General features: G+C 49.5%; 3 protein-coding genes across 11 annotated transcripts; 2 read left to right on the plus strand and 1 right to left on the minus strand.

The window, feature by feature from the left end:
- The first annotated feature begins 10,291 nt into the window (after positions 1-10,291).
- On the plus strand, positions 10,292-12,264 carry TYROBP (transmembrane immune signaling adaptor TYROBP). 4 transcript variants are annotated; one of them, XM_070398134.1, is made up of 5 exons: positions 10,292-10,402; positions 10,788-10,814; positions 10,952-11,086; positions 11,254-11,300; positions 12,035-12,264. In XM_070398134.1, the coding sequence occupies exons 1-5, from the start codon at positions 10,342-10,344 to the stop codon at positions 12,098-12,100; spliced, it is 336 nt and encodes a 111-aa protein (XP_070254235.1). In that variant the 5' UTR covers positions 10,292-10,341; the 3' UTR covers positions 12,101-12,264. The 4 variants fall into 4 exon arrangements, with proteins under 4 accessions (XP_070254235.1, XP_070254236.1, XP_070254237.1 ...); XM_070398135.1 differs by having other exon boundaries at positions 11,257-11,300; XM_070398136.1 differs by lacking the exon at positions 10,788-10,814.
- A 382-nt stretch (positions 12,265-12,646) lies between these two features.
- On the minus strand, positions 12,647-14,043 carry HCST (hematopoietic cell signal transducer). The gene is made up of 4 exons (XM_070398139.1): positions 13,928-14,043; positions 13,515-13,538; positions 13,004-13,135; positions 12,647-12,785 (listed from the first exon to the last, which is right to left on the minus strand). The coding sequence occupies exons 1-4, from the start codon at positions 13,968-13,970 to the stop codon at positions 12,745-12,747; spliced, it is 240 nt and encodes a 79-aa protein (XP_070254240.1). The 5' UTR covers positions 13,971-14,043; the 3' UTR covers positions 12,647-12,744.
- On the plus strand, positions 13,149-23,197 carry NFKBID (NFKB inhibitor delta). 6 transcript variants are annotated; one of them, XM_070398133.1, is made up of 12 exons: positions 13,149-13,162; positions 16,891-16,991; positions 17,177-17,237; positions 17,669-17,886; positions 18,151-18,341; positions 18,422-18,527; positions 18,634-18,780; positions 18,884-18,935; positions 19,052-19,200; positions 21,220-21,336; positions 21,686-21,850; positions 22,445-23,197. In XM_070398133.1, exons 4-12 carry the CDS (start codon positions 17,881-17,883, stop codon positions 22,496-22,498), a joined length of 987 nt encoding a protein of 328 aa, XP_070254234.1. In that variant the 5' UTR covers positions 13,149-13,162; positions 16,891-16,991; positions 17,177-17,237; positions 17,669-17,880; the 3' UTR covers positions 22,499-23,197. The 6 variants fall into 6 exon arrangements, 5 of the variants coding, with proteins under 5 accessions (XP_070254234.1, XP_070254233.1, XP_070254229.1 ...); XM_070398132.1 differs by lacking the exon at positions 13,149-13,162 and adding an exon at positions 15,430-15,469; XM_070398128.1 differs by lacking the exon at positions 13,149-13,162 and having other exon boundaries at positions 16,423-16,991.
- The last annotated feature ends 2,862 nt before the right edge of the window (positions 23,198-26,059 follow it).

Consider the following 26,059-nt stretch of genomic DNA (forward strand, 5'->3'; position numbering starts at 1 on the left):
GGTAAATAATGAGCTATTGTTAACCAAAGACTCCCCAAATCTCAAAGACTTAAAACTGTCAATGTAAGGAACATCCAAACCTATAGATGATTTTTATGAGTTTATAATTTTTAAAATATATTTTTAAAATTGACTTCAGAGAGACAGAGAGAGGGAGAGAGAGATAGAAACATAAATGATGAGAGAGAATCATGGATTGGCTGCCTCCTGCACACCCCACACCAGGGATCAAGCTCCAGGGCATGTGCCCTGACTGGGAATCGAGGACCAACTAGAAATTAAGCATACACTGACTGAAATAAAGGATATTATGCAGAGTTCCAACAGCAGACCAGAGGATTGCAAGAATCAAGTCAAAGATTTGAAATACGAAGAAGCAGAAAACACCCAACCGGAAAAGCAAAATGAAAAAAGAATCCAAAAATACAAAGATAGTGTAAGGAGCTTCCGGGACAGCTTCAAGAGTACCAACATCCAAATTATAGGGGTGCCAGAAGAAGAGAGAGAGCAAGATATTGAAAACCTATTTGAAGAAATAATGACAGAAAACTTCCCTTACCTGGTGAAAGAAATAGACTTACAAGTCCAGGAAGCGCAGAGAACCCCAAACAAAAGGAATCCAAAGAGGACCACACCAAGACACATCATAATAAAAATGCCAAGAGCAAAAGACAAAGAGAGAATCTTAAAAGCAGCAAGAGAAAAACAGTCAGTTACCTACAAGGGAGTACCCATACGACTGTCAGCTGATTTCTCAACAGAAACTTTGCAGGCCAGAAGGGAGTGGCAAGAAATATTCAAAGTGATGAATACCAAGAACCTACAGCCAAGATTACTTTATCCAGCAAAGCTATCATTCAGAATTGAAGGTCAGATAAAGAGCTTCACAGATAAGGAAAAGCTAAAGGAGTTCATCACCACCAAACCAGTATTATATGAAATGCTGAAAGGTATCCTTTAAGAAGAGGAAGAAGAAGAAAAAGGTAAAGATACAAATTATGAACAACAAATACACATCTATCAACAAGTGAATCTGAAAATCAAGTGAATAATCTGATGAACAGAATGAACTGGTGATTATTATAGAATCAGGGGCATAGAAAGGGAGTGGACTGACTATTCTTGGTGGGGAAAGGGGTGTGGGGGATGCGGGAAGAGACTGAACAAAAATTGTGCACCTATGGATGAGGACAGTGGGTGGGGAGTGAGGGCGGAGGGTGGGGTGGGAACTGGGTGGAGGGGAGTTATGAGGGGAAAAAAAGAGGAACAAATGTAATAATCTGAACAATAAAGATTTAATAAAAAAATATATTTAAAATAGCCCTGACTGGTGTTGCTCAGTGGTTAGAGCATCGGCCTTCACACTGGAGGGTCAACAGATCTGATTCCTGGTCAAGTGGGAGTACCTGGGTTGAGGTTTGATCCCCTTCCACATGGTTGGGGCACGTGTGGGAGGCAAACAATCCATGTGTCTCTCTCACATCCATATTTCTCTTTCTCTCTCCCCTACCCTCTCTTTCCCACTCTCTCTGAAAAAAAAATCAATGGAAAAAATATCTTCACTACTTGAGTGAGGATTAATAAAAATAAATTTTAAATTATACCACCACATGATCTCACTCATTCATGGATAATAAAGACCATTACAAACTTTTGAACAATAATAGATACAGAGGCAGAGCTGCCTCAAACTGATTGTCAAACTGCAGCAGGAAGGCCAGGGAGGGTTGGGGGGCAGGAGGAAAGGGGGTAAGAGATCAACTGAAGGACTTGTATGCATGCATATAAGCATAATCAATGGACATAAGACACTGGGGGGTAAGGGAGGCTAGGGGATTGTCAAGGGCGGGGGGGAAAAAAAGGACACATATGTAATACCCTTTGTAATACTTTTAGCAATAAAAAAAAAAGAAGCTTAAAAAAATATGACAAAAAACCACAACAAAATACAAATTTTTTTTTTTAAAAAAAAGAAAGAAAATGTCATATAAATCCCAGCAACCAGAGATAACCATTGTTGACATTCTCTTGACTGGACATTCACAGTTTTTTCTATGCAGATATATGTAATTTTACATATATAATCCTATCTAATAAAAGATTGCTATGCAAATTAACCATCACTCCATCACAAAGATGGCGGCGGCCACAGAGCTGGAGCAAGCAGGAGGCTTGAGTTGCCCCAGCAATGGAAGAAGCCAAGCTTCCCGCCTGCCCTGCCAGCCCTGAGCTCCGCTCAAGGCTACAAAGTTTCAATTATAGAAGATAAATAAATCCCAGATACCTGCTTCCAGTCACGGTGGCCTCCGCTCAAGGAGGGGCTGGACCAAGGCAACAAAGTTTCAATTATAGAAGTTAAATAAATCCCAGATACCTGCTTTGAGCCGGTGGCGTGGCCAGCCTGAAAACGGCCATCAGCCCCTCACTCAGGCTGGCCAGGCACCCCATTATGGACCCCCACCCTGAAGGGGGTGTGAACAGCCTGCAAACAGCCATTAGCCCCTCACCCAGGCTAGCCACACCCCCATAGGGTGAGGGTCCTCACTGTGGGGCTTGACCAGCCTGAAAACAGCCATCAGCCCCTCATCCAGGCTGGCCAGGCACCCCAGCAGGACCCGCACCCTGAAGGAGCTGTGGCTAGCCTGCAAACAGCCATCAGCCCCTCACCCAGACTGGCCAAGCACCCCAGCGGGACCCCCACCCTGATCCGGGACACCCTTCAGGGCAAACCAGCTGGCCCCCACCCGTGCACCAGGCCTCTATCCTATATAATAAAAGGGTAATATGCAAATTGACCCTAACAGCAGAATGACTGGGAATGACTGGTCACTATGACACACACTGACCATCAGGGGGCAGATGCTCAATGTAGGAGCTGCACCCTGGTGGTCAGTGCGCTCCCACAGGGGGAGCTCTGCTCAGCCACAAGCCAGGCTGATGGCTGCCAGCACAGCGGTGGTGGTGGGAGCCTCTCCCGCCTCCTCAGCAGCGCTAAGGATGTTCGACTCCAGCTTAGGCCTGCTCCCCGCTGGCAAGTGGACGTCCCCTGAGGGCTCCCGGGCTGCCAGAGGGATGTCTGACTGCCAGCTTAAGCCCAATCCCCCAGGGAGCAGGCCTAAGCCAGCAGGTGGTCATCCCCTGAGGGGTCCCAGACTGTGAGAGGGCACAAGCCAGGCTGAGGGACCCCCCCGAGTGCACAAATTTTTGTGCACCTGGTCTCTAGTTATATATAATCTTGAGTCCTTCTCGAGCCTCAGGCTTGAAAGGATTTTGCCACTGATATGGATATGAGGCTTTCTGCATGATCAGGAAGGCATGAGAAAGGAACAACTCACCCTCCTGCACCCTAAATGCTTCTATAAAAATATCTCTTTATTGGCTTCCCAGACACGCTTGAGCTACAGCCACTGAGGATAATTTACCAGGGGCTGAGAGGAGTACAGAGAAAGTGGCTCCAGTATCGAGGAGGAAATTTATTTCCTTGCTCTCAACAGTCAGGCTTACCTGCGGCTCCTGGGTGGAAATGACAGTCCTCTGAGGAGCCAGGTTGGGAGACCCTGGGCCTCATCAGTCCTGTTGGGCCAGCTGGGTTGCCAGCCCTGCCCCAGGGGACCCTGTCTCTGGGGCCAGTCTGACTTCCAGTGATTTCCTTGACAGACAGGACAGGGCTTGGTGGGGGGGCACCATGCCCCTTGGGGCACCTCCACCGTATAAGTCCAACCTGTCTACAGTTGTAGCAGGTGACTGGGGCTGACCTCCTACCTCTGGGTCCTGACTGGAGGCTATTGGTAGCCTCCTGGAGCATGCCTACTATGATCTTCTTTATTTCTGTAGCCTTGGCCTGGTCTCTCTTGTTTCTCCTCTTTTTCTCCTCCTGGTCTTTATTATAGAACACAGAGGTGACAACTTTCAGGAGATTCTCTAAGGAATTCTTGGAACCAATAGCCAATTTTTTTAACCTTCTCCTGATGTCTTGGGCTGTCTGAGTGATGAATTTGTCCTTTAAAATGAACTGTTCCAATTCTGTATTCTGTTATATTGGTGTGCTTAACCAATGCCTCCCTGAGTTTCTCTAAAGAACCTGAGGGATTTTCGTTAGTCCCTTGCTTAATGGTGGTTAGCTTAGAGCAGGGGTCCTCAAACTTTTTAAACAGGGGGCCAGTTCACTATCCCTCAGACCGTTGGAGGGCCGGACTATAGTTTAAAAAAAAACAACTATGAACAAATTCCTATGCACACTGCACATATCTTATTTTGAAGTAAAAAAACAAAACGGAAACAAATACAATATTTGTATTTGCATGTGGCCCACGGGCCGTAGTTTGAGGACCCCTGGCTTAGAGTAATTAACAGGCTTTGTTTTACTATGTCTGAGGCCTTCTATAATACAGAACTGTCAGTGATTGATCTTCCACCTCTGGTGTCAGAATTCCATTGAGGGTCTAGAGGAGGGACTGCCTCCTGTCCTATTAAGAACTTCCTACTCCTTCCCTCAGAGTCCTCTATTCCCCCAGCATAAGTAATAAAATATTCATTCCCAAATTCTCTTGCTTTTTCTAATACAGCTTCCTTCTCAGTGGCTGAGGTCAGGTTTAATATGAGTATGACATCTCTATACGAGAGATCAAACATTTAAATGAGGCTTTGGAAGACCTCAATATATTTGTCAGGGTCTTCCAGAACTTTCCTAAATTACTTTTAATTTGTCTCATGTCCTGGAGTGAGAAGTAAGGGGATCTGTACTAAAGTAGGACCAGACCCTCCATCTGCCTTGGGGCAAGTTAAGATCAGCCCAGCCCCAGGTACAAAAGTAAATAGGGCACTTTTTCTTCATTGGTTGTGGGTCAAAATTATCCCAATTCTTAAGGAAGCATCCTAGGGGGCTGTTTCTATGTAGTGTGGACGACACGCTTCCCATCTGTACGAAACACCTGAAAGGACGTCCAGCATCCTTTGTGACTTTCCCTTGCCGGTGAGGGCATCCCCCCTCCTAGCCAAGGATACCTTTGCGACTCTGCCTTGCTGGTGGGGTGTCCCCCTTCCTAGTCAAGGGTGCAGGGAGCTCTCGCTCACAAGCCAGGAATGAGAGGTTGCCTTACTGCATATGCAGATAAGGATGTCTGGTGGGCTTAACCATACTTACCACCACAGTAATGACCTCAACCCCACGTTCACTCTCTGTGGGGTGCCCAACCATAGGAACATTTCTCTACCGCTCTCTGGCTTTCCCCTTATCTTCTGTGAATGGGTATCTTCCTCTCCCTTTAGGCTGTGGCGCCTTTAGTTCTTTGTGAATGTATGCCCTTTGGCAGCTCCCAGCCCCCCAGCTTTGCAGTTCTCCCCCATGGACTCTCCTTTATTTCTAAACTCTCTAAACCTGCCTATTTCACCCCTAAAAACTCCTTTCAACACCATGTCTCATTCTCTAGGGCTTCTTTGTGCAACCTCACTCTCCAGGAAAGGTAAATACCTGCTTCTGTAGAATGGCTGAATCTCTGCATAGTTGAATATTTATCTTTATAAGAACTACCAAACTCTCTTCCAAAGTGGTGGTTCTAGTTTACATTTCCACCAACAGTGCATGAGGTTTCCAGTTGCTCCACATCTCTGCAGATAGGGTTCGTCTTTAATTCTAGTGGGTGCATAGTGGTACTTCATTGTGTGTTTTTTCCTACTTTTGCTTTTATTAGTATTTATTTTATGTCAATTTACTCCTGTGCCATAGTTTTTGTGTCTCCAGTTTCTCCTGGGATAACTTTTCTTTCTCTGCAGCCTCCTCTTCTGGTTTAGGAACAATCTGCTCTTTTCCAGTAAAGATCATCTCCATGTGGCAGGGAGAGCTCATGGGTGGGTTAACCTGCCCATGAGCTCTGTACCTTCTGCACTGTATCTTGGGAGCTTTGTTCACCTGGATGTGGTCAATGACCAGAGAATGTACATCTAAACCAGCGGTTCTCAACCTGTGGGTCGAGACCCCTTTGGGGGTCCAACGATCCTTTCACAGGGGTCGCCTAAGACCATTGGAAAACACAAATATAATTACATATTGTTTTTGTGATTAATCACTATGCTTTAATTATGTTCAATTTGTAACAATGAAAATACATCCTGCATATCAGATATTTACATTATGATTCATAACAGTAGCAAAATTACAGTTATGAAGTAGCAATGAAAATAGTTTTATGGTTGGGGGTCACCACAACATTAAGAACTGTATTAAAGGGTCGCGGCATTAGGAGGGTTGAGAACCACTGATCTAAACCCTTGAGTTCAGCATTGCTCTCTGCATTTTTAAAAATTTTTAAAAAAATTTTTAAATATATTTTATTGATTTTTTTTACAGAGAGGAAGGGAGAGGGATAGAGAGTTAGAAACATCGATCAGCTGCCTCCTGCACAACCCCTACTGGGGATGTGCCCGCAACCAAGGTAGATGCCCTTGACAGGAATCGAACCTGGCACCCTTGAGTCCGCAGGCTGACGCTCTATCCACTCAGCCAAACCGGCCAGGGCTGCTCTCTGCATTTTTAAGCATGTGCAGCAAAAATGGAGCACTGCTTTTGGGCCACTGTTTACTCTGGGCACACCTACCAACTCCACCAGTGTAATGACAGAATGGCACCCATTGCTTCTGAAAAGTGAGATCTTTCAGATACGTGGTGGCTTTTTGAATATGCATACCCTGATGGCCTGGGCAGTTTCACGAGTGTTCTTAAAGTGAACAGGAAGGTTTGAACCTCTTGATTTGCATGATTTTGTGGGGTTTTCTGGGTCAAGTGAATAGTGAACCATTTTCAGAGGTCACTTCTGGCTGCTTTTGGGAAGAGAAAGAGAGCCATGGTGTTTTTAATTTGTACTTCCCTAGTAACTAATGATGTTGAGCACTCTTTCACATGCTAATTGGCCATTGGCATCTCTTCTGTTGTGGTGTGTGCTAAGTCTTTTGGCCATTTAAAAAATTGAGTTCTTTCTGATTTTTCAGAAATCTTCCTCTTGTTACTGTGGGCAGGATGGGCTGTAGGAGGCAAACATGAAAGCAAGGAGAGTGAGGAGGGCTGTTGCTTCCACAGAGGCAAGCTTGTCACAGGCTCAACACATTGCCTGTTTTCTGGAAAAGCCAGCTTTGGCCTTCTCTAACTCTTGGGCTGCTGCCAGGAGAGATTGCAAGATCTCATGGGGAGAGGGGAGATAGCCCTGCTTCCTGGAGGCTGGTACTGTGGGGGTGGGCGGCACCCAGTCTGCTGAGTGCACCTCCATCTCAGCCTCTTTCTTTGCCTGATGGAGTGGAGACCATGAGCAGAGAGCTGCACAGGCTGGCATTCTGTGGTCTGCACCAGTACAGTTAAACCGGTTGCTAATATATTGAGACACTCCTCTTTTGGTTGGTAAAAAGTCTCTACCTGACCTCCTACAGATATCTGTCACCTCCTCAGTCCATTCCCTTGGGACACCTTGGACTTCCCCACATCTTAGCAACTAAAGGGGTGGGGCCCTCAGGACTCTGATCCAGGCCTATAGCCACACCTGTTCTAATTGGATGGTGCCTGCATATGCCAGCTATGAGACTGAATTCTGGGTATAGCCAGACCTGGCCGGAGCTGGGAGGATCAGATCAGAAGGCTGAGTTTGAGGCTGAGGCTGAGGGATTGAGGGAGGATTTTCATCAAGGTGGGCCCAGAACTGGAGACTTGAAGTACTATAACAATCTATCTCTAATAATAAAAGTATGATATGCTAATTAAACCAGACAGCCGAACGACCTTCCGGACGTCCATCTGGATGACCTTCCGGATGACCTTCTATACGAAGCCGGAGTTGCAAGGGCTGAGGCAAGCCATTGTGGCTGCGAGGGCCGAGCCCCTTGCATGAATTTCATGTATCGGACCTCTAGTGTATATATAAAAGCCTAAGCTACTGTTACAACCGAACAACTGGAATGACCAGAATGACCAGTTGACAAGTTGCTATGAGAGGGAAGGAGGAGCGGGGGAGGCGGGAACCGCATGGTGACGGGGCACCAAAGTGGCATCGGCGTCCGTTCCTTCTGCGCCCGGCCCGGCTACCGTTGCCTCCTCTCCCAACCCCGCCAGGGCCTTCGGGCCCTGATTGGCCTGGCCCTGATTGCTGGCCAGGTCTGGGCAATGGCAGCCATTAGCAGTGTTAAACAAAAAGCTTTCACGGCCAAAAGCTTTTCTGAATGAAAGGTTTTGCTGAGCCAAATGCTAGCTAAAAAATGGACCAAGTCCTGGGGCATGCAATCTAAACCACCAGCAGCAGGGTGAGAAGGAGACGACATGCTGGCCATCAGGAATTTTTATACAATGAGTTTGGATTAAAAAAAAAAGTTAAGTTGTTTTTAGAGAATTTACATTGGTCACAGGTAAAGAGGTGGGGGAAGTTGAGGCACAGCTAGTTCTGGGACGGGTGCATTGTCCATAAGAAAGAAATATTTGCTCCTTTGGATTGGTTGTGGACAACAGTTCAAAAAGTTCATCTATAATAATAAAAGAATAATATGCCAATTAGACCGGACATCCTTCCGGACAAAGCCTCAGCAGAGGCCCTTGGGCGGGGGTTGCGGCAGAGGCGGCAGAGGCCCTCCAGCCACGACGGAGGGGGCAGAGGCAGAGGCGCCGCTGTGGCAGCGGGGGGCCAAAGCCCTTGCATGAATTTCGTGCATTGGGCCTCTAGTGAGTAAATAAGAAGACAGCAGAGTCTGCCCTGTTAATTCAACATTCATTCAGGAATGTGAGCAGTCTTTTATTGTCTTTGCCATTCAGTCATTAACTGATAAACTTCTCTTGTCTCTTCCTTCCACCCATAAGCCTGCGGTAATTTAGTTTAGGATGTCTCAGAATTTCTCCTAGTCAGCAGCCAGTGCTGCCTGGGCTGGGCCCTGACTCTCTCCTCCAGACTCGGAATCGCCCCTCCCCCCACCATCTCCACCCCTAGCAACAGGCCACTCAGAGTCTGTCCCATGACTAGCATCCAGTTTCCCCTTTTCTCTCCTTAGCCCAAGGAGCTGTGGGGTGTGACGCCTGGATGGGGGAGGGGGGCTTCCTGCCGCTGGCCCATCCCCCCAGTGCCCTAACCTCAGGTTCCTCCTTCCCCAGCCCCAGCCCTAGCCCTCCTGCTGAGAGCTAGAAGTCTTTGTCTTTTCTCTCAGTCTTCATTTCCGGCCACTTCCTCATTTGGTGGAGCAGCCCAGCCCAGCCCCGTGGTCATCACATTGTCCCCCCACCTGCCTCACCCCAACCTCTAATCTTGTGTCTGTGATGTGTGTGTGTGTGTCTGTCTCACTGTCTGTTCCTCTCCCTCATTCTCTGTCTTACCATCATTTTCTCCTCAATCTTTTACATATATATATATATATATATATATAATTAATTAATTTCAGAGAGGGAAGGAGAGAGAGATAGAAACATCAATGATGAGAGAGAATCATTGATTGGCTGCTTCCTGCATGACCCCTATTGGGGATCAAGTCTGAAACCTGGGCATGTGCCCTTGACCAGAATCGAACCCGAGACCCTTCAGTCCACAGGCCAACGCTCTATCCACTGAGCCTAACCGGCTAGGGCTCCTCTATCTTTTATCTTGGTTCTTTTTGCTTTCTCTCTATGGGTCAAATATCTGTCTTTGGTTTCTGGGTTCCATTTCCACCTTTATTTGCTAAGTGACCTTGGGCAAGTATCTTTACTATTCTGTAAAATGGGGATAATAAGAGCATCTATGTCAGAAAGGTGTTGTGGGGGTTAAGTGAGTTAACACTTGGGGCAGAGTGCCTGCACATTAGTGGCCATGTCCTGATGGCTCCTTTTTAATATGCTATGAACATCACAAGTTCTGATTATCTAATGATTATAGCTGGCGCTTATAAAACGCTGACAAGTGTCAGTCCCTGTTCTAGAAACATTAATTCATTTGATCCCACAACTCCCTACAAAGTAGGAACTATTTTACTCTCCATTTTACAAATGAGGAAACAGCCCGAGAGATTGAGTGACTTGCTCAGGGTTGCTCAGCGGGAAGAGGCAGAGCTGGCTTCAACCATAGTCAGCCACTGATCGTCCTGTTACAATGTCTGACCCCTGACTGGGATGGAGGTTGAGTTGATTACTAGTATGTACCCTTTGCCCTTCATGTCCAGCCAGTGGGGGCCATAGCATTGCCCCTGGGCTGTCTGGGCCTGATTTTTCCGGTGTTATCTATCTCTGTCCCTCCTCTCCTACTGACCCCTCCTCCTCCTGCCACCACCCACCTCAGACTTCCTCCTTCACTTGGTTGGCCACATCCCACTGGCCCTTGGACTGTAGTATCCAGCAGTGTCGCCTGCATCATGGGGGGCCTTAGACCCTTCAACAGGCTTCTGTTCCTGCCTCTCCTTCTGACTGTGGGTGGTGAGTTGGGGGCTTCTGAAGCTGCCTCCTGAGTCTCTGGGCTCACCTTGGGGCAAGGCAGGGAACAGGGTGGAAAGAGAACCAAAGGGGAAGGTTGGGCTAGGAGCAGGTCTCCAGCCCCCAAAACCCTATGGGTCTCTCCCAGAACCTGAAACTCCAATATTTGGCCTCAAGTAGAAGTGGAGGGAGGGGACTCTATGGGTGGTGTAATAGGACAAGTCAGTGTGGAAGTAACAGTCCAGTGGCCTTTGTGTCAGCCACAGGTCCTACCAGAAGTTGCTCTCTACCCTCACCCCCTGGCTGTCAGGACCCACCCTCCCCAGCTTCTATGCCCACCCTCCAGTCATAGCTCCACACCTAGTTTACCTTCTTTTTCTTTCTTCAGGTCTCAGCCCTGTCCAGTCCCACTGCGGTAGGCCTGAAATACTCCTTCCTATTTCTGAAAGACCTCCCCATTTCTTCCCAATCTCTTCAAACCTCTCCCCTGACATCTCCCAATTCCCAACTCCCATTGATCTCCCCTGACTCCTGTGCCATATACATTCCCAGAATGCAACTGCTCTGCGGTGAGCCCTGGTGTGCTGGCCGGTATTGTGCTGGGGGACCTGGTACTTACCCTCCTCATCGCCCTGGCTGTATACTCTCTGGGCCGGCTGGTCCCTCGGGGGCGAGGGGCTGTGGAGGGTGAGTGGGATTGGATGGGGATGGGACTCTCTGAGGACTTGCCTGGAGGGGAGGGGTAAGCTCCCAAGTCACAATCATCCAAGGGGATGGTGATGGTTGCGCATCAACTAAATAATCCCAATTTACCCCCTTGTGTGCCCCTGCACCTGTGCCACTCCCACACCCAGCAGTGACCCGGAAACAGCGCATCACTGAGACAGAGTCACCTTATCAGGTGAGGAAACCAGCTTCTCTTCCGTCTCATTCCTGCCCTGTGATGCCTGCCTTTTGGGGCCATAGACCCTCCCTCTGTAACTGTGAGCCCTAGTCTATGAAATCTGTTTTTTATTTGTCCACAACCAGCTTTGCTTTGCCTCACTTGTGATGAAAAGTCTCTTTCTAAAGTGTAAGATCTTGAGTCTAGCTCTGTGAGGTCCATAAGACTGAAGGAGCTTTCCAGTTACTGGGAGCAGTGAAATATTAGGGCAAAGCATTGCTCCACTTTATTTGTTGAGCACCCACATGTACCAGATACTGAAGACATAGCTGCAGAGCTTACATCCTAGTTGGGTAAACAGAATTGAAGCAAATTAACAAATAAGATCATCTGGGGGGGGGGGGGGGGGAAAGAAACTACAGATGAAGAAATCAAGAAATGCCTTTCTGAGGAAGTGACATGAGCTAAGACTTGAAGGGAAGGATGGAACCATCCATGGGAATATTTATGGGACCAGTATTCCAAGCAGAGAGAACAGTATGTGCAAAAGCTCTGAGGCTGGGGCCTAATGATGAGGCAGAGGAGAAAGGGGAACTTGGAAGGCACCTGAATAAAATAGATTTCTAACATGGCTGCAAGGTTGAAGAAGTTACCAGGGGCCTTGCAGGCCACTGGGAGAAGGTTGGATTTTGTTTTAAGTTTATTTGGCAGACCCATTCCACTGATGGTTGCCACCCTGTCCATCCCTTTAGGAGCTCCAAGGTCAGAGATCGGATGTCTACAGTGACCTCAACACACAGAGGCAGTATTACAAATGAGCCCAAACCATGGCAGTCAACAACCCGATGCCTGGATCCAGCCATTCCTGATGTCTACCGAGCACCCTATTCCTACTCCCACCAAGTACAGATCTACAGAGTGGCCTCTCTGAGATATCAGACTTTCCCTGCCCCCTGCCCCCAAATAAACATGGAACACAAAACACTGTTGAGTTATTGCATATCTCTGGGCTGAGGGGATGGGGATATTTGGGGTTCTGGGAGGGTTGGTCATAGACCCAGAAACAGCTAATGGAAGGGAGGCTTTGGGGACCCTGGTTCTTTGAGAAAGAATTAGAAGTAGCCAAAACCGGTTTGGCTCAGTGGATGGAGCGTCGGCCTGCGGACTGAAGGGTCCCGGGTTCGATTCCGGTCAAGGGCATGTACTTGGGTTGCGGGCACATCCCCAGTGGGAGCTGTGCAGGAGGCAGCTGATCGATGTTTCTCTCTCATTGATGTTTCTAACTCTCTATCCCTCTCCCTTCCTCTCTGTAAAAAATCAATAAAAATATATTTAAAAAAAAAAGAAAAAAAAAGAATTAGAAGTAGAGGCATTTCAGTCGCTTTATTGAATAGGTTTCCTGTGCCACCATGCACAATCCAGGATGAGAGGGTCAGAAGTCAGAGGTCCCAGTTACAGGGGGTCAGCCCCTGCCAGGCATGTTGATGTAGACCTTGCCATCTTCTGGGGGTGGGGAAAAGAAAGCATGAGGCCTGACCACCCACCACCCACCCACATCTCCACCTCCCCAGGGACCTCCTGCTTCAGGGGTTTCCTCAGGAGTTCCCCCAGCAGGGCCCCCAGGGTTTCCCCAGCAGCACCTCCAGGGCTTCCCCCAGGGGACCCCTCCATGGGGACCTCTTCCCTAGGGACACCACCCCCAGTCCAGGCCCTGCCTTCACCTTGGGTGGGCCTGTCACGTGGGCTGGCACACATAAACACCACCCCCACGATCAGCAGAGACACCACAGCATCAGCAGCCACAAGGCCTGCCAGAAGTGGCAGAGGGAGCGGCCCACATCCGGAGTAGGAACCTGGAGGGTGGAGGCCAAAACAAAAAGGTTGCTGAGGGGGATTCCGGGCTTTCAGGGCTGTGCTGTGGGCATATGGGCAGAAGTCCCTGATGGGTGACCAATTCCCTGGGGTTGCACTTGAGGGATGAAAAGGGAGATGGAGATCCAGAGAGAGTCTTGGGTATTCAAGCATAGTGAGACATGTGCTGGGCTTTGGGCATAGTGGGCACTCCTGAAGAGAGGCTGGGGGTTGGCCAAGTCCCTGGGGCTTCAATTTGCTATAGTGAGATGGGGATCTGGAGAGCCACTGGGGGTATTCCAGGATCCTCAAGCTATACTTTAGGGATGGAAACAGTACCTGAAGTAGTATGGCAAAGAGGAAGGAGTTTTGATATCTCACCTGGAGTTACCTGAGCTGCAGCCACTGTGGGAAGAGAGAGAACATAATCAGTGGGAAAGGTGGTTCCCAAAATAGGTGCAGGGAAAGGTGATGTGCTGAGAAGTAAGCTTCGCTCCAAAAGAGCAAATGAGAAAGAGCGGCCAAAAGGTAGGGGAGCTCCCAGAAAAGCAGAGACAGGAAATCAGCAGAGATCCAGCAGTGAGAAGGGGAGATTAATAGGTAGGCAGTCCAGACCTCAGCTTCCCTCCCCAAAGAACCAGGCCCAGAAGCCAAATGGATCTCCCGGAAAAGAAGGGGCACTGGGAGAAGGATCTGCCCTCAGCACCCCTCCCTTCAGACGCCACCCAAGCCACCCCTTTCACAAATATCTGCCTGCCACTCCCCCACCCCCACCCGATAACTGCTGGCTTCACCTGGGAGCAAAAGCAGGAGCAGGATGTTGCCTGGAGGGAGCATGGTGGGTTGGGGGCTGGAAGGGATTTGGTCCAGAGAGGTTCTGAGGAAGAGTGGGGGAGTAGAGAGGCAGCAAAAGCGGATGTCACCCTGCTGGTAGCAAGGCTAACTGCTTCCTGTGGGGGTGGAGGCGGGGGGGGGGGGGGGGGGGAGGGGGAGGAGAGATGGTGGGTCCCTCTGCCTTTGGGGACCAACTGGGGGAAGGGACAGAGACTAGGGAAGTTGCGATGATTGTTCAGGTGGGAGGTAACAGGTGGGCCAGGGTGTGGGTGGGCACTGGGGAGACTCTGGAAAGATTTGGGGGGTAGAGCCAACAAAACTTGTTGATGGAGTAGATAAGGTTGTGTGTGTGTGTGTGTGAGAAAGAGATCCAGGATGACCAAAGCTTATGGCTTAAGCGACTAAAAAATGATGGAGCATCCTTAGACAGGATGGCGGAGGGGAAGCAGTTATGGGGTGGGGGAAGGGAAGTGCTGGAGGTTTGGGCACACTGAGTTGGGAATGCCTGATAGATCTTTCTGTGGAGAAGTTGAGTGACCACAGCTGCCTCTACGAGTTCAGGGGCTAAATCTCATCTGGAAATGTAAATTTGGGGGTTGATGGCTTATGGATGGTATTTAAAGTCACCAGATTGGATGAGATTGCCAAGGAAGTGAGTACACATGGAGACACCCCCCCCCCCCCCCATCTCCCCCATCCCTTCAAAAATGCTGAAGAGGAAGAAACAGCCAGGGAAACTGAGGAGCAGCAAATGAAGGAGAACCACTAGGAGAGCATGAGAGCAGGGGAGACATGCGATTAACATTGCCCATCGGTGTGTGGACAATCACGGAGCTGGGAACTGAGAACAGCCCCTCCCTGGAGTGTCAGCCAGCTTGAGGGCGGGAATTCCTGCCTGCTTAGGTCACAGCTAGCACACAGCACCCAGCAAAGTGCTTCCCCTGCGGTAATACATTATTTTAAATGAATGTATGAGAACTGACCTCTGAAAAAGGAGGTGATGTGGGGGACAGGGAGAAATTTAGTCTACCCTTATCACTCTTACCTGGAGGCCAGGAAGTCCGGACCCCCAGGCCTCTCCTCTCCCAGGACCCAGTCCGATAGCCCCCACCCCCCAGCCTAGGGGTCAGGTCTCCAGCACCCCCTGGGCAGAGACGAGAAGCCAGGCCTCCAGGGCCCTCCTGCTGCAGGAGTCCAGAATCCCAGGCCCTTTTTGCTCAGACCAAGGTAGGGAGCCCCGCTCTCTGGACCCCGTGGGGTCGGGGCTCAAGGTCAGCCCAGCCCCTTCAGGGCCTGTGTTTGCTGGAGCGAGACGCGGGGACTCCCGGGCTGGGGGCGGGGCCGCCCCGACGGGCGGGGCCAGACCCCATTTAAACACTCGCCGCGAACAGGACCCACGATCGGGGACCCGGCGGCACTGGCTGCGGGGGTGACAGCGAGGCTGGCGCAGCGCCGAGGCCGGGGCCCTGGGGGCCCGCAGTCCGCCCAGCGGAACCCCAGAGGTAATGGGGGGGGGGGGGGCGTGCGGCCCGCTCGGCATGGAGCAGTGAGGGCTGGGAGTGCCCAGAGTTTGGAGGGGAGGCTGGGCTCGGATTCCGGGTTCGAGATAGAGGAGCGCTTGCGCTTCTGGACTCCTGGCTGGGGGGGTGAGGGGACTGGGGTCAGGACTGCGGGGTGGGGGGTGAGGGGACTGGGGTCAGGGCTGCGGGGTGGGGGGTGAGGGGACTGGGGTCAGGGCTGCGGGGTGGGGGGGTGAGGGTCTGGGGTCAGGGCTGCGGGGTGTGGGGTGAGGGGACTGGGGTCAGGGCTGCGGGGTGGCGGGTGAGGGGACTGGGGTCAGGGCTGCGGGATGGGGGGAGAGGGGACTGGGGTCAGGGCTGCGGGGTGGGGGGTGAGGGGGCGGCGAGCCCGGACCCCGGGCCCTGGGGAGAGGGCTGGCGGCGGACCCCTTCCCCTGGAAATCCCTGGCGGCACTGAGCGCCTGGGGGCGTGCGGTTTAAATTCAGCCACGGGTCTCGGTGGGCAAGGTCGGGCCGGCCGCAGGGTCTGTGCGGGAGAGGCCTCCGCGCCCCGCCTGGGACTCCCGAGTCGCCCTCCCCACCCTCCGTCCCAGCGCCGTGGCCGAACGGGAATTCCCCGCGCGTGGGGATTCCGCGAGCGCCACGCTCGGCAGCCCGCCCCGCCCCCGAGCGGACACCTGGGCGCAGGCTGCGGGGAGGAGGAAGCGGAAGGTTCCCTTGCGTGTGCGCGTGGCGTCAGCGCGTGGCGGCGTCAGAGCGTCGCCCCCGAGTTGCTTCCGGGTCTGGCCACCCCACCCCCCCGCCCTTAACCCTTCCTCCGCTGGAACTCGGGAGGGTGCGGACCTCCTGGGTCGTGCCGGCGAGGCGTCGGGAACGGGGCTCCCGGGTCCTGGGAAGGGGCTGCTAGGCTCGCGGACTCCGAGCTCGAGGTGGGGCGGGGTCGGCCCCTGCATCTCCGATGAGCTAGGCCCTAGGGGACTATGGCTGATGGTTACCCCAGGAGAGCCTCAGGGCAGCTTCTTGGGAAGAGAGAGGTTGGGAACCTGTGTCCAGGCTGTGATGCCCGACCACCCCCGAGGCCTCAGGACTGGGAGGCCTGGAGGGGGAATTTTTCACGGAAGTCGTGGGGGGATGCGCAGAGGGACATCCTCCTCCCCCCGACCCCAGTTTCCACGACGCTGGTGGAAAGTTGGCTCAGAGGGGAAAGTGCGGAGCAAAAGGAAGGAAACAGCGGAGGCGGGCGCCGCACCCGAAACCTTAGATGGGTCTTGGAGTTCTCAGGCGACATCAGTGTGCCAGTTTTTCCGTGCGGGACGGCGAGGAGGGTGCCCAAATCCCCGTCCCCAGCTTGTGTTCTGATGACTTCTCTCCCCTCTACACCCCTTCACCCGCCTCCCCCGCAGTGAGCCGTAATGAGCGCAGCCACTGCCCATCGCAGACCGTGAAAAAGCTCCTGGAAGAACAGAGGCGCCGCCAGCAACAGCCTGACGCCGGTGGGGCACCGGTGAGGCCCATGAAGCCCTGTCCACTACAGCTCTCAGGAGGCCCTGTGCTGTGAGCAGGGGCTTGCTGGCTTCTCAGGATGATGAGAGATGTAGTGCTGATTTAGACATCCTAGAGCTGGGGAATGGATGTTGAAGAATCTCCAGAGAAATTCAACCATGTTCCTTTTTCCTTATGTCTCTACAGGGACAGTTCCCACCTCCCCTGGCCCAGCCCCTGACTCCATCTGTGAACGAGGGTGAGGTTGGTAAGTCTGGAAACTCACCTGGTTCCTTTAGCTCCCAGCTCCAGCTTCCCTCTGGGACTCACATCCCCACTCTTAGAACTTTGGGGAACGTTAGGAGTCAGGCCCTGATTCTTGCCAGGACCCAGTGGAAGTTTGATCTTCCAGAGATTCTCTGCAGCCCAGTAGTCTATGCATATGGTCCTTTGGTGCCCAAGGACCTCCAGCCTTACGTATTCTGGGAGTCTAGACCCTCAACCCCTCAGCATCCTAGGAGTCCAGGTCCCAGAAGTCCAACCTTCCAACCCCTTGGTGTCCCAGAATTCTAGATCCTAGAAGTACTAGCTTTCAGTACCTTGGGAGATTCCAGGCCCTCACACAGGTCCTCCAGCCTTGGCTGTGACTTTCCTAACTCTGGTAACCAGGCCCGCCCCTGCTCCTCCTCTCACATGCAGGCCATACTCACTTCCCAGCCCACCAGGAGGCTGTGGGTTCTGGACTTGGCAGCCTGGCCCCCACCACAGGCTTTCCAGACTGGAGCCCCAACACCCTTGCTGCCTACACAGACAGTGCCTACTCTTATCCTACTTCTGCTGCTGAAAGTTTCCTGACTTCTGACTTCTGCCCACTCTCGGACCCAGGGCAGCCATATCCATTTCTCCTGGGGATGGAGGTAAGATACAGAGTGGGAACAGAATGCTGAAGGGCCCCAAAGTTCCCAGTTGCCTTCATGCAGCATTCTGAGTTGTCTGGGGCTGGGTTAAGATCCCATTCCTCAGATAGGCAAAACTAAGGCCCAAAAGTCTAAGTTCACTTGGCACAGATGGGACACACAGCCACTTTACCTGGTACTCTGAATATGTATGTGTGTGGTGGGATGGGTTGGGAAGAGGGACTCCTCAGCTGACTGACTCTCCTCACCACCTGCACCCTTCAGGACCCCCTGGATACCCAGCTTTATGTAGAACCTTCCCTGCCACAGGTGGGATCCTGGAAAGGTTCTGGACTCCCCTCAGGACCCCCACAGTTACCCTCTTTGGTCACTGGACCATCCCTCGACTCAGCCCGTGCTCAAATGCTGGCCTTAGGGCCACAGCGGCTGCTGGCCCAAGACGAGGAGGGAGACACGTGAGTATAGGGGAATAGAGTCTGTGGGCTCATGGCCCGGCTGGCCATCTGTACTAACTACTGTTCCCACCTGTCCTCAGGCTCCTGCACCTGCTGGCAGCTCGGGGGCTGCGTTGGGCAGCATATGCTGCAGCTGAGGTGCTCCAAACATACAGACATCTGGACATTCGTGAGCATAAGGGCAAGGTGAAGGCCAGGGGCTTGGATTACTGAATCTGAGGGCAGAGTGTCTGGGGGTCTGGATTCCTGCGAGGGGGCTGGGGCTCAGTCTGACTTCTCCTTTCACCTGCAGACTCCTCTCCTGGTGGCTGCTGCTGCCAACCAGCCTCTGATTGTGGAGGATCTATTGAACCTGGGAGCTGAGCCTAATGCTACTGACCATCAGGGACGTTCTGTCTTGCATGTGGCTGCTACCTATGGCCTCCCAGGAGTCCTCTCGGTATGGCTGTGGTAGATGGGGTCATTGATTGCCCAGATTCTGGCTTCTAGGACTGGGAGGCCTGGGGAGACCCTAATCTAGCTCTTCCTTCTGTTCCTCCCAGGCTGTGATTAACTCAGGGGTTCGGGTTGACTTGGAAGCCAGGGACTTCGAGGGTAAGTTGGGTTGTGGGCAGGGTGGATGTGGCAGGTGGGGTTGGGCAGGTGCAGAAGGTGGGGCTGGGCAGGGTGGGTGCTCCAGATGCAGAGCCCTCACTATCTTCATTCTGCAGGACTCACCCCCCTCCATACAGCCATCCTGGCTCTCAATGTTGCTATGGTCTCACCCGACCCCTGTTCCCGGGTGCTGAGTATTCAGGCCCGAGACCGGCTGTCTTGCGTCCAAATGTTGCTGCATATGGGTGCTGATCACACCAGCCAGGTGAGCTGGGCTACGGGAAGCCAGTCCCTAGGAGGACTTGTGGGATGGGGGCACCTGGATGCCCAGGGGCTCCAAACAAACACTGATGTTACCTCTTCCCAGCTTCGTGTCTGGGAGCACATTACTTCACTTCTTTGTGCCCCAGTTGTCAACTGGAAATAATATTATTGACCTGAGCTTATATTTATCAAGCACTGAGTCTCATAGAGTATTGAATTCTCACAAACACCGTTTGATGCATGTGCTGTTATTTCTCTGTTTTACTGATAAAGAGACTGAAGCACAAGATGTCAAAAATCTTATAGCTTGTGAGTGTCAGAGAGGAGATTAGACCCAGGAAGTCTGATCCCAGAATTGAGCTCTTTATTATATACTTACGAGCTAGCTGAGAGAATTAAACATCCACATATCGCTTTTGGTTTTTTTTGTTAAATTTTAACACAGATAAAGTAAAGAAAATAGTATAAGGAACTCCATGTACCAAGCAAACATCAATAACAAGCAACTCATAGCCAGTCCTGCCCCATCTATTCCTCCACTTAGCTATATTACTTTTAAGCAAATCCAAGCATATAAGTTTATCCATAAATATTTGTGTGTCTTTAAAATAACTCTTAACCTTAATATCATTATTCCACCTTAAAAATAATGAACAAGCCCTAGCCAGCTTGGCTCAGTGGATAGAGCATCGGCCTGTGGACTGAAGGGTTGAGGGTTTGATTCCAGTCAAGGGCATATGCATTGGTTGTGGGCTCAATCCCCAGTAGGGGGCGTGCAGGAGGCAGCTAATCAATGATTCTCATCATTAATGTTTCTCTCTCCCTCTCCCTTCCTCTCTGAAATCAAAAATATTTTATTTTATTTTATTTTTAAAAAAATATATTTTATTGATTTTTTACAGAGAGGAAGGGAGAGGGATAGAGAGTTAGAAACATCGATGAGAGAGAAACATCGATCAACTGCCTCTTGCACACCCCCTCCTGGGGATGTGCCCGCAACCAAGGTACATGCCTTTGACCAGAATCGAACCTGGGACCCTTCAGTCTGCAGGCCGACGCTCTATCCACTGAGCCAAACCGGTTAGGGCAGAAATCAAAAATATTTTAAAAAAATAACGAATAATTTCATAATGTCAAATATTCTAGCTTTATTCAAATTTTGTTTGGCTCTAAAGTGACATACATTTATTTTTTTCTTTAAAGAACCCCCTACAGATCCAAATAAAGCTCACATATTGCAATATGTTTGTTTGAATATTTTTAAAATTGATTTTAGAGAGAGGAAGGAAGATAGAGAGAAACATCGATTGGTTGCCTCCCACTGGGAATTGAACTGGTGACCATTTGGTACACAGGAAGATGCTCAACCAACTGAGTCACACCAGCCAGGGAGCAATGATATATCTTTTAAGTCACTCTTAATATAGAGCTTCCCCCTCCATCTCTGTTTTCTCTTCATAATTTATTTGGTGAGCCAACTAGGTTGTTTTGCCCTGTATAAACACCTAACATTTTTAATGTTTATTATTATAAACTCTTTAAAGGCACATATTAAAGTTTCATTGTGGAAAATGGCTTACTTTACTCCAAAATGTGAGAACAGCTTCATATGGAAATGGATACAGGCTTAGTTTAGTCCACTAAGTAATGTTGCTCAACTCCCATCCTTGTAATAGATAAAGTACCACCCATATAGGATGTAGGTACAATTTACTATGCTTAATAGAATGTTGGGTGGCCAAGGCAGCTGCTAGCCCAGAGAACACCTTGGAGGATTAGAAAGAAGCCTTTTTCTTAGACACTTGGGCTGGAAAATTATCTTAATAAATGTAAAGTTCTGTGATTTGTGTGATGTGAATGGCACTCCCTTAAACTTTTGTATAGTGCGCAGTCCATACAACTGTATAAGGCACCCCTGGGTACTTACAAAGGAGAGGCAGGGTCTCTACAGGCTCTTGGGCTCTGACAGGAGGCCTGGGTGTGAGGACTGGCCTGACCTCTGCTATACCCCTCCCCACAGGAGATCAAGAGCAACAAGACTGTTCTGCATTTGGCTGTGCAGGCTGCCAACACCGTCCTAGTTCAGCTGCTGCTGGAGCTGCCACAGGGAGACCTGAGGGCCTTTGTCAACATGAAGGTAGGGTCCTAGGCTAGAATGTGGAGATTATGAGAGATATGGCAGAGAGAGCAGTGGGATGTTGGGGTTCCTGTGGGCTGTGACCGTAGAGGGGACATTGTATGGGACCTGGATGGGGACTATACAGGTTGTGACTGTAGACTGAGATGATGCATAGTACATAGACAGAGGGGTGCGTGTAATGTGGTTGTGGAGGGAGGTTCTGGAATGTGAAAGGGGTGTATGGGATGTCTCTGTGAAGTGAGAAATCTGTGCTGTGCTGTGGATGTGGCAGAATATGAAGTGTGGTGCTGAGGGCTCAAGTTGGCTGAGTCTGAATCCTTATCAGTCCTCCCCTCATTGTCCCCAGGCCCATGGGAACACAGCCCTCCACATGGCAGCTGCCCTGCCCCCTGGGCCACACCAGGAGGCCATAGTGCGTCACCTGCTGGCAGCCGGGGCAGATCCAGCATTGCGAAACCTGGAGAATGAGCAGCCCGTCCACTTGTTGCGGCCTGGGCCGGGCCCTGAAGGGGTGAGCATTGAGTGACCTCTGACCTAACTGGGTGAACCCCTGACCCTACACATTCCTGACCTTAGAGGTAATCTCAGAAGGTGACCTTAACAAACCCTGACTTCAAAATGTCACCTCTTACCCCAGGTTTTGATTCCTTACCTTGTAATGGTGACTCCTCTTGACCTCTACTTAAACCCTGACCTCAACATATGACCTCTACTTCCAACCCTGAATCCTGACCTCAGGGAACGACCTTTGATCCTCAAGTATGGCCTCCAATCCCTTGCCCATAACCCTGAGTCCTGATCTCAAAATGGGACTCCTGACCCCCAAATGGGACCTCTGGCCCCATGTCCCTACCCTTCAACTCCCAGCCCTCAATGCAAACCCAAAAGAGGGAACTCCCAACCAGCAACAGCTTCCCTTCATCCCCAGTTCTGGCTCTGAGCCTTTTCACCCTCAATTCCAAATCTTGACTCTGAACCTCTGATCTTCAAACCCAACTGACTCCACTCAACTTTCCTTCTTTAACCTCCAACTTCACCAGCTGTGCCTCCCTCACCTCTCCTTGCGACCTCCAAGACATCTCTCTCTGCCTTGTCTTGTTCACAGCTCCGGCAGCTATTGAAGAGGAGCCGCGTGGCACCCCCAGGCCTGTCCTCTTAGGACTCAAAACCCAGAACCTGGACTGATTTTCCAGTCCCCACCGTCCTGTGGGACAGCCAGCGTATGCTAATGTTGCAAATCCATGATAATGTATGTGGAATGTCCTGCCATTGGGGTCTTACATTAAAACCTCAAAGTGGCTGCTGTGGTGGGGGTAAACAGTCCCCAATATTTGGGGTGATGTACTATCCCTCTCCCACCCACAAGGAGCCCCCTTGATGATTTCTGTGAAATCGAGGCCCCTTGATTGTTTCTGTGAAACACTCTGAACCCCTACCCCTATCCTCACTTAGCTCTTCATACCTGGAACCTGAGATGCAATTCCCCTACATGATACTTGGGGCATCCCAAAACAGCTCCCAGTATCACCTCAATAGAGTTCTTAAGATGAACCCCCAACCTCTTCAGGTCTTTAACCCTAGGTCCTACTGCTTTCTAATTCAGAACTCACCCAAGCCTCTATCTCGGACCTTTGCATTTCCAGTGAATCTCTTTATGAAATTGCCTATTAAACTCAATTTGGGCCCGGCTAGTATGGCTCAGTGATTGAGCTTTGACCTGTGAACCAAGAGGTCACCAGTTTGATTCCTGGTCAGGGTTCTCAGTAGAGGGCCTGTAAGAGGCAGCCGATCAATGATGTTTCTCATTGATGTTTCTATCTCCCTCTCTAAAAATCAATAAAAACAGATTTAAACTCAATTTGGACTAGAATTGTTGTCATCTAATCTCTGGAGGCATTGGTGTTGGGGAGTGGCTGTGGTGCCTGGCTGAGAAGTAGTGTTTGGGTGAATGTGCCTGGGTGGCAGCATGTAGCAGATACTGTGGGTGCTAAGTCCATATCTCGTCTCCCTCCCCCTATCAATACATGGTGGTTTGAGTACCAGTGCCAGCACATGAAGCTTTATCTGGGCATTCTCCGACCCCTGGTGCCTGCTATGTCCCAGATATGAACATGGCAAGCCTTCAGTGCCAGGGAGTACATGCAACTTCCCACTCTAACGGCCCTCAACCAGTGACGGCATATAAATACTCCAGATCCCTCACCTCTCTGTTGGGATAACTCAAGTGTGTGCTGTACCTGGCTCTCAAAGTTCCCCAACAGAATAATAAGCCCCAGGTCCCTACAGAGGTTCTGGCTTAATAACTTACCGTTTCTTGGCTACTTTCCCTTTTCTGTGTTACTCCTGCCTCCCCTACCAATGTTTGCCTTTTCCAAATAATCTCAAATCTTTGCCTCAGCATCTGCTTCTGGAGAAACCCACACTAAGAAAAGATCCACAATGTCCTCGTACACCTGTTCCACAGCCTCTGCTCTGGCCTCCATCCCAATCTCATCACTCATGGGGTCCCACCCCAGAAACCTTAAACATTTTTTTAAAATATATTTTTAGCCCTAGCCAGTTTGGCTCAGTAGCTAGAGCGTCGGCCTGCGGACCAAAGGGTCCCAGGTTTGATTATGGTCAAGGTCACATACCTCAGTTGCAGGCTCCTCCCCAGCCCAGGCCCTGGTTGGGGCTTGTGCAGGAAGCAACCAATCGATATGTTCCCGAACACATCGATATTTCTGTCTGTCTTTGTCTCTCTTCCACTTTCTCTAAAAATGGAAAAATATCAAGTGAGGATTAAAAAAAAATATATATATATATATATATACATACATATACATAAATATATATATATATATTTCTTTTATTTATTTATTTATTGATTTCAGAGAGGAAGGGAGAGGGAGAGACGGATAGAAACATTAATGATGAGAGAGAAACATTGATCAGCTGGCTCCTGCACACTCCACACTGGGGATCAAGCCCACAACCTGGGCATATGCCCTCACCAGGAATAGATCCGTGACCTCCTGGTTCATAGGTCGATGCTCAACCACTGAGCCACGCCAGCTGGGCTTTGTTTTCCATTTTAATTCTGCTCTGATTTTTATTTTTTTCTTCTGTCTACTGACTTTGAGCTTTGGTTCAAATGTCAGGTTATTTTTAAAAGATTTTTGTTGTTAATTGAAGTAAACCTGTAAACTTTCCTCTTATTACTGCTTTTGCTGCATCTCAAAGACTTTGATATGTTGTAATGTCTTTCTTATTTTTCTCTATGTATCTTTTGATCTCTTATTTCTTCTCAATGATGAGAGAGATTGATTGATCGGCTGCCTCCTGCACCCCCTCACAGGGTATCAAACCTGTAACCTGGGCATGTGCCCTGACTGGGAATCAAACCCATGCTCAACCACTGAGCTATGCTGGCTGGGCTGATATTTCTTTATTGATTTTATGTTTGAATGATGCATTTATTGCTGTCAATGGCGTATTTAGCTTCCCTACTATAATTGTATTTTTGTCAGTTTCTTCCTTTAAGTTCTGTTAGTAATTGCTTTATATATTTTGGTGCTCTTGGGTTGAGTGCATATATATTAATAAGTGTTATGTCTTCTTGATATATTGTCCCCTTTATTATTATAAAATGTCCATCTTTGTCTCTTGTTACCTTTTTTATCTTGAGATCTATTTTGTCTGATATAAATATGGCTACATCTGCTTTTCTCTGGATGTCATTTGCTTGGAGAATCATTTTCAAACCTTCACTTTGAGTCTATGTTAGACTTTGTAGCTGAGATGGGTCTCCTGAAGGCAGCATATAGTTGGATTTTTTGTGTGTTTTTAAAATCCAATCTACTACTCTGCCTTTTAATGGTGAGTTCAGCCCATATAAATTTAGGGTGATTATTAATATAAGAGGATTTCCTGTAGCCATTTTGTCTTTTTTTTCCTGGTAGCTCAGTGTCTCCATTGTTTCTTTTCCTTTGTGTTTCTGTCTATAATTTTAGTTTGGTAATGTTGTATGATTTTTCCCCCTCCATTTCCTCTTTTTATTTCTTTAATGTTATGTGTCTTTTAAAAAATATATATATTTTATTGATTTTTTTACAGAGAGGAAGGGAGAGGGATAGAGAGTTAGAAACATCGATGAGAGAGATCGATCAGCTGCCTTCTGCACACCCCCCAGTGGGGATGTGCCCGCAACCAAGGTACATGCCCTTGACCGGAATCGAACCTGGGACCCTTCAGTCCACAGGCCGACGCTCTATCCACTGAGCCAAACCGGTTTGGCTAATGTTATGTGTCTTAGTTCTAGATTTTATTTTTGTGGTTACCATTAGGTTTATTAAAAAACGTTTCATATGTACAATAGTTATTTTTATTCTGATTGCACCTGTACAAGTTCAGTGTCCCCCCTTTTATGTTTTTATTACCATAAATTATCCCTTCTTATGCTGTGCATTTATTTCCAAATTGCAATAGTAATTGTCCTCTCTTTATTTTAATACTTTTACCTCTTTTAACCTTTATTTTATATTTCAGTGCTTAATACCATATTATGAACAAGAGTTGCAATTTCCTGCTTCTGTCTGTTAGTCATCTTACAGTTTTGTGTCCTTCTGTCTTTTTATTTCAGGTAAAAGAGCACCTTTCAGCATTACTTGTAATGCAGGTAAATTCCCTCAGCTTCTGTTTGTCTGGGAGAGTCTTTATTTCTCCTTCAGATCTAAAAGAT

The sequence above is a fragment of the Myotis yumanensis genome, unplaced genomic scaffold, assembly GCF_028538775.1.
Source record: "Myotis yumanensis isolate MYYU_CA2020_CCGP unplaced genomic scaffold, mMyoYum1.0.hap1 SCAF_18, whole genome shotgun sequence".
Lineage (NCBI taxonomy): Eukaryota > Metazoa > Chordata > Mammalia > Chiroptera > Vespertilionidae > Myotis > Myotis yumanensis.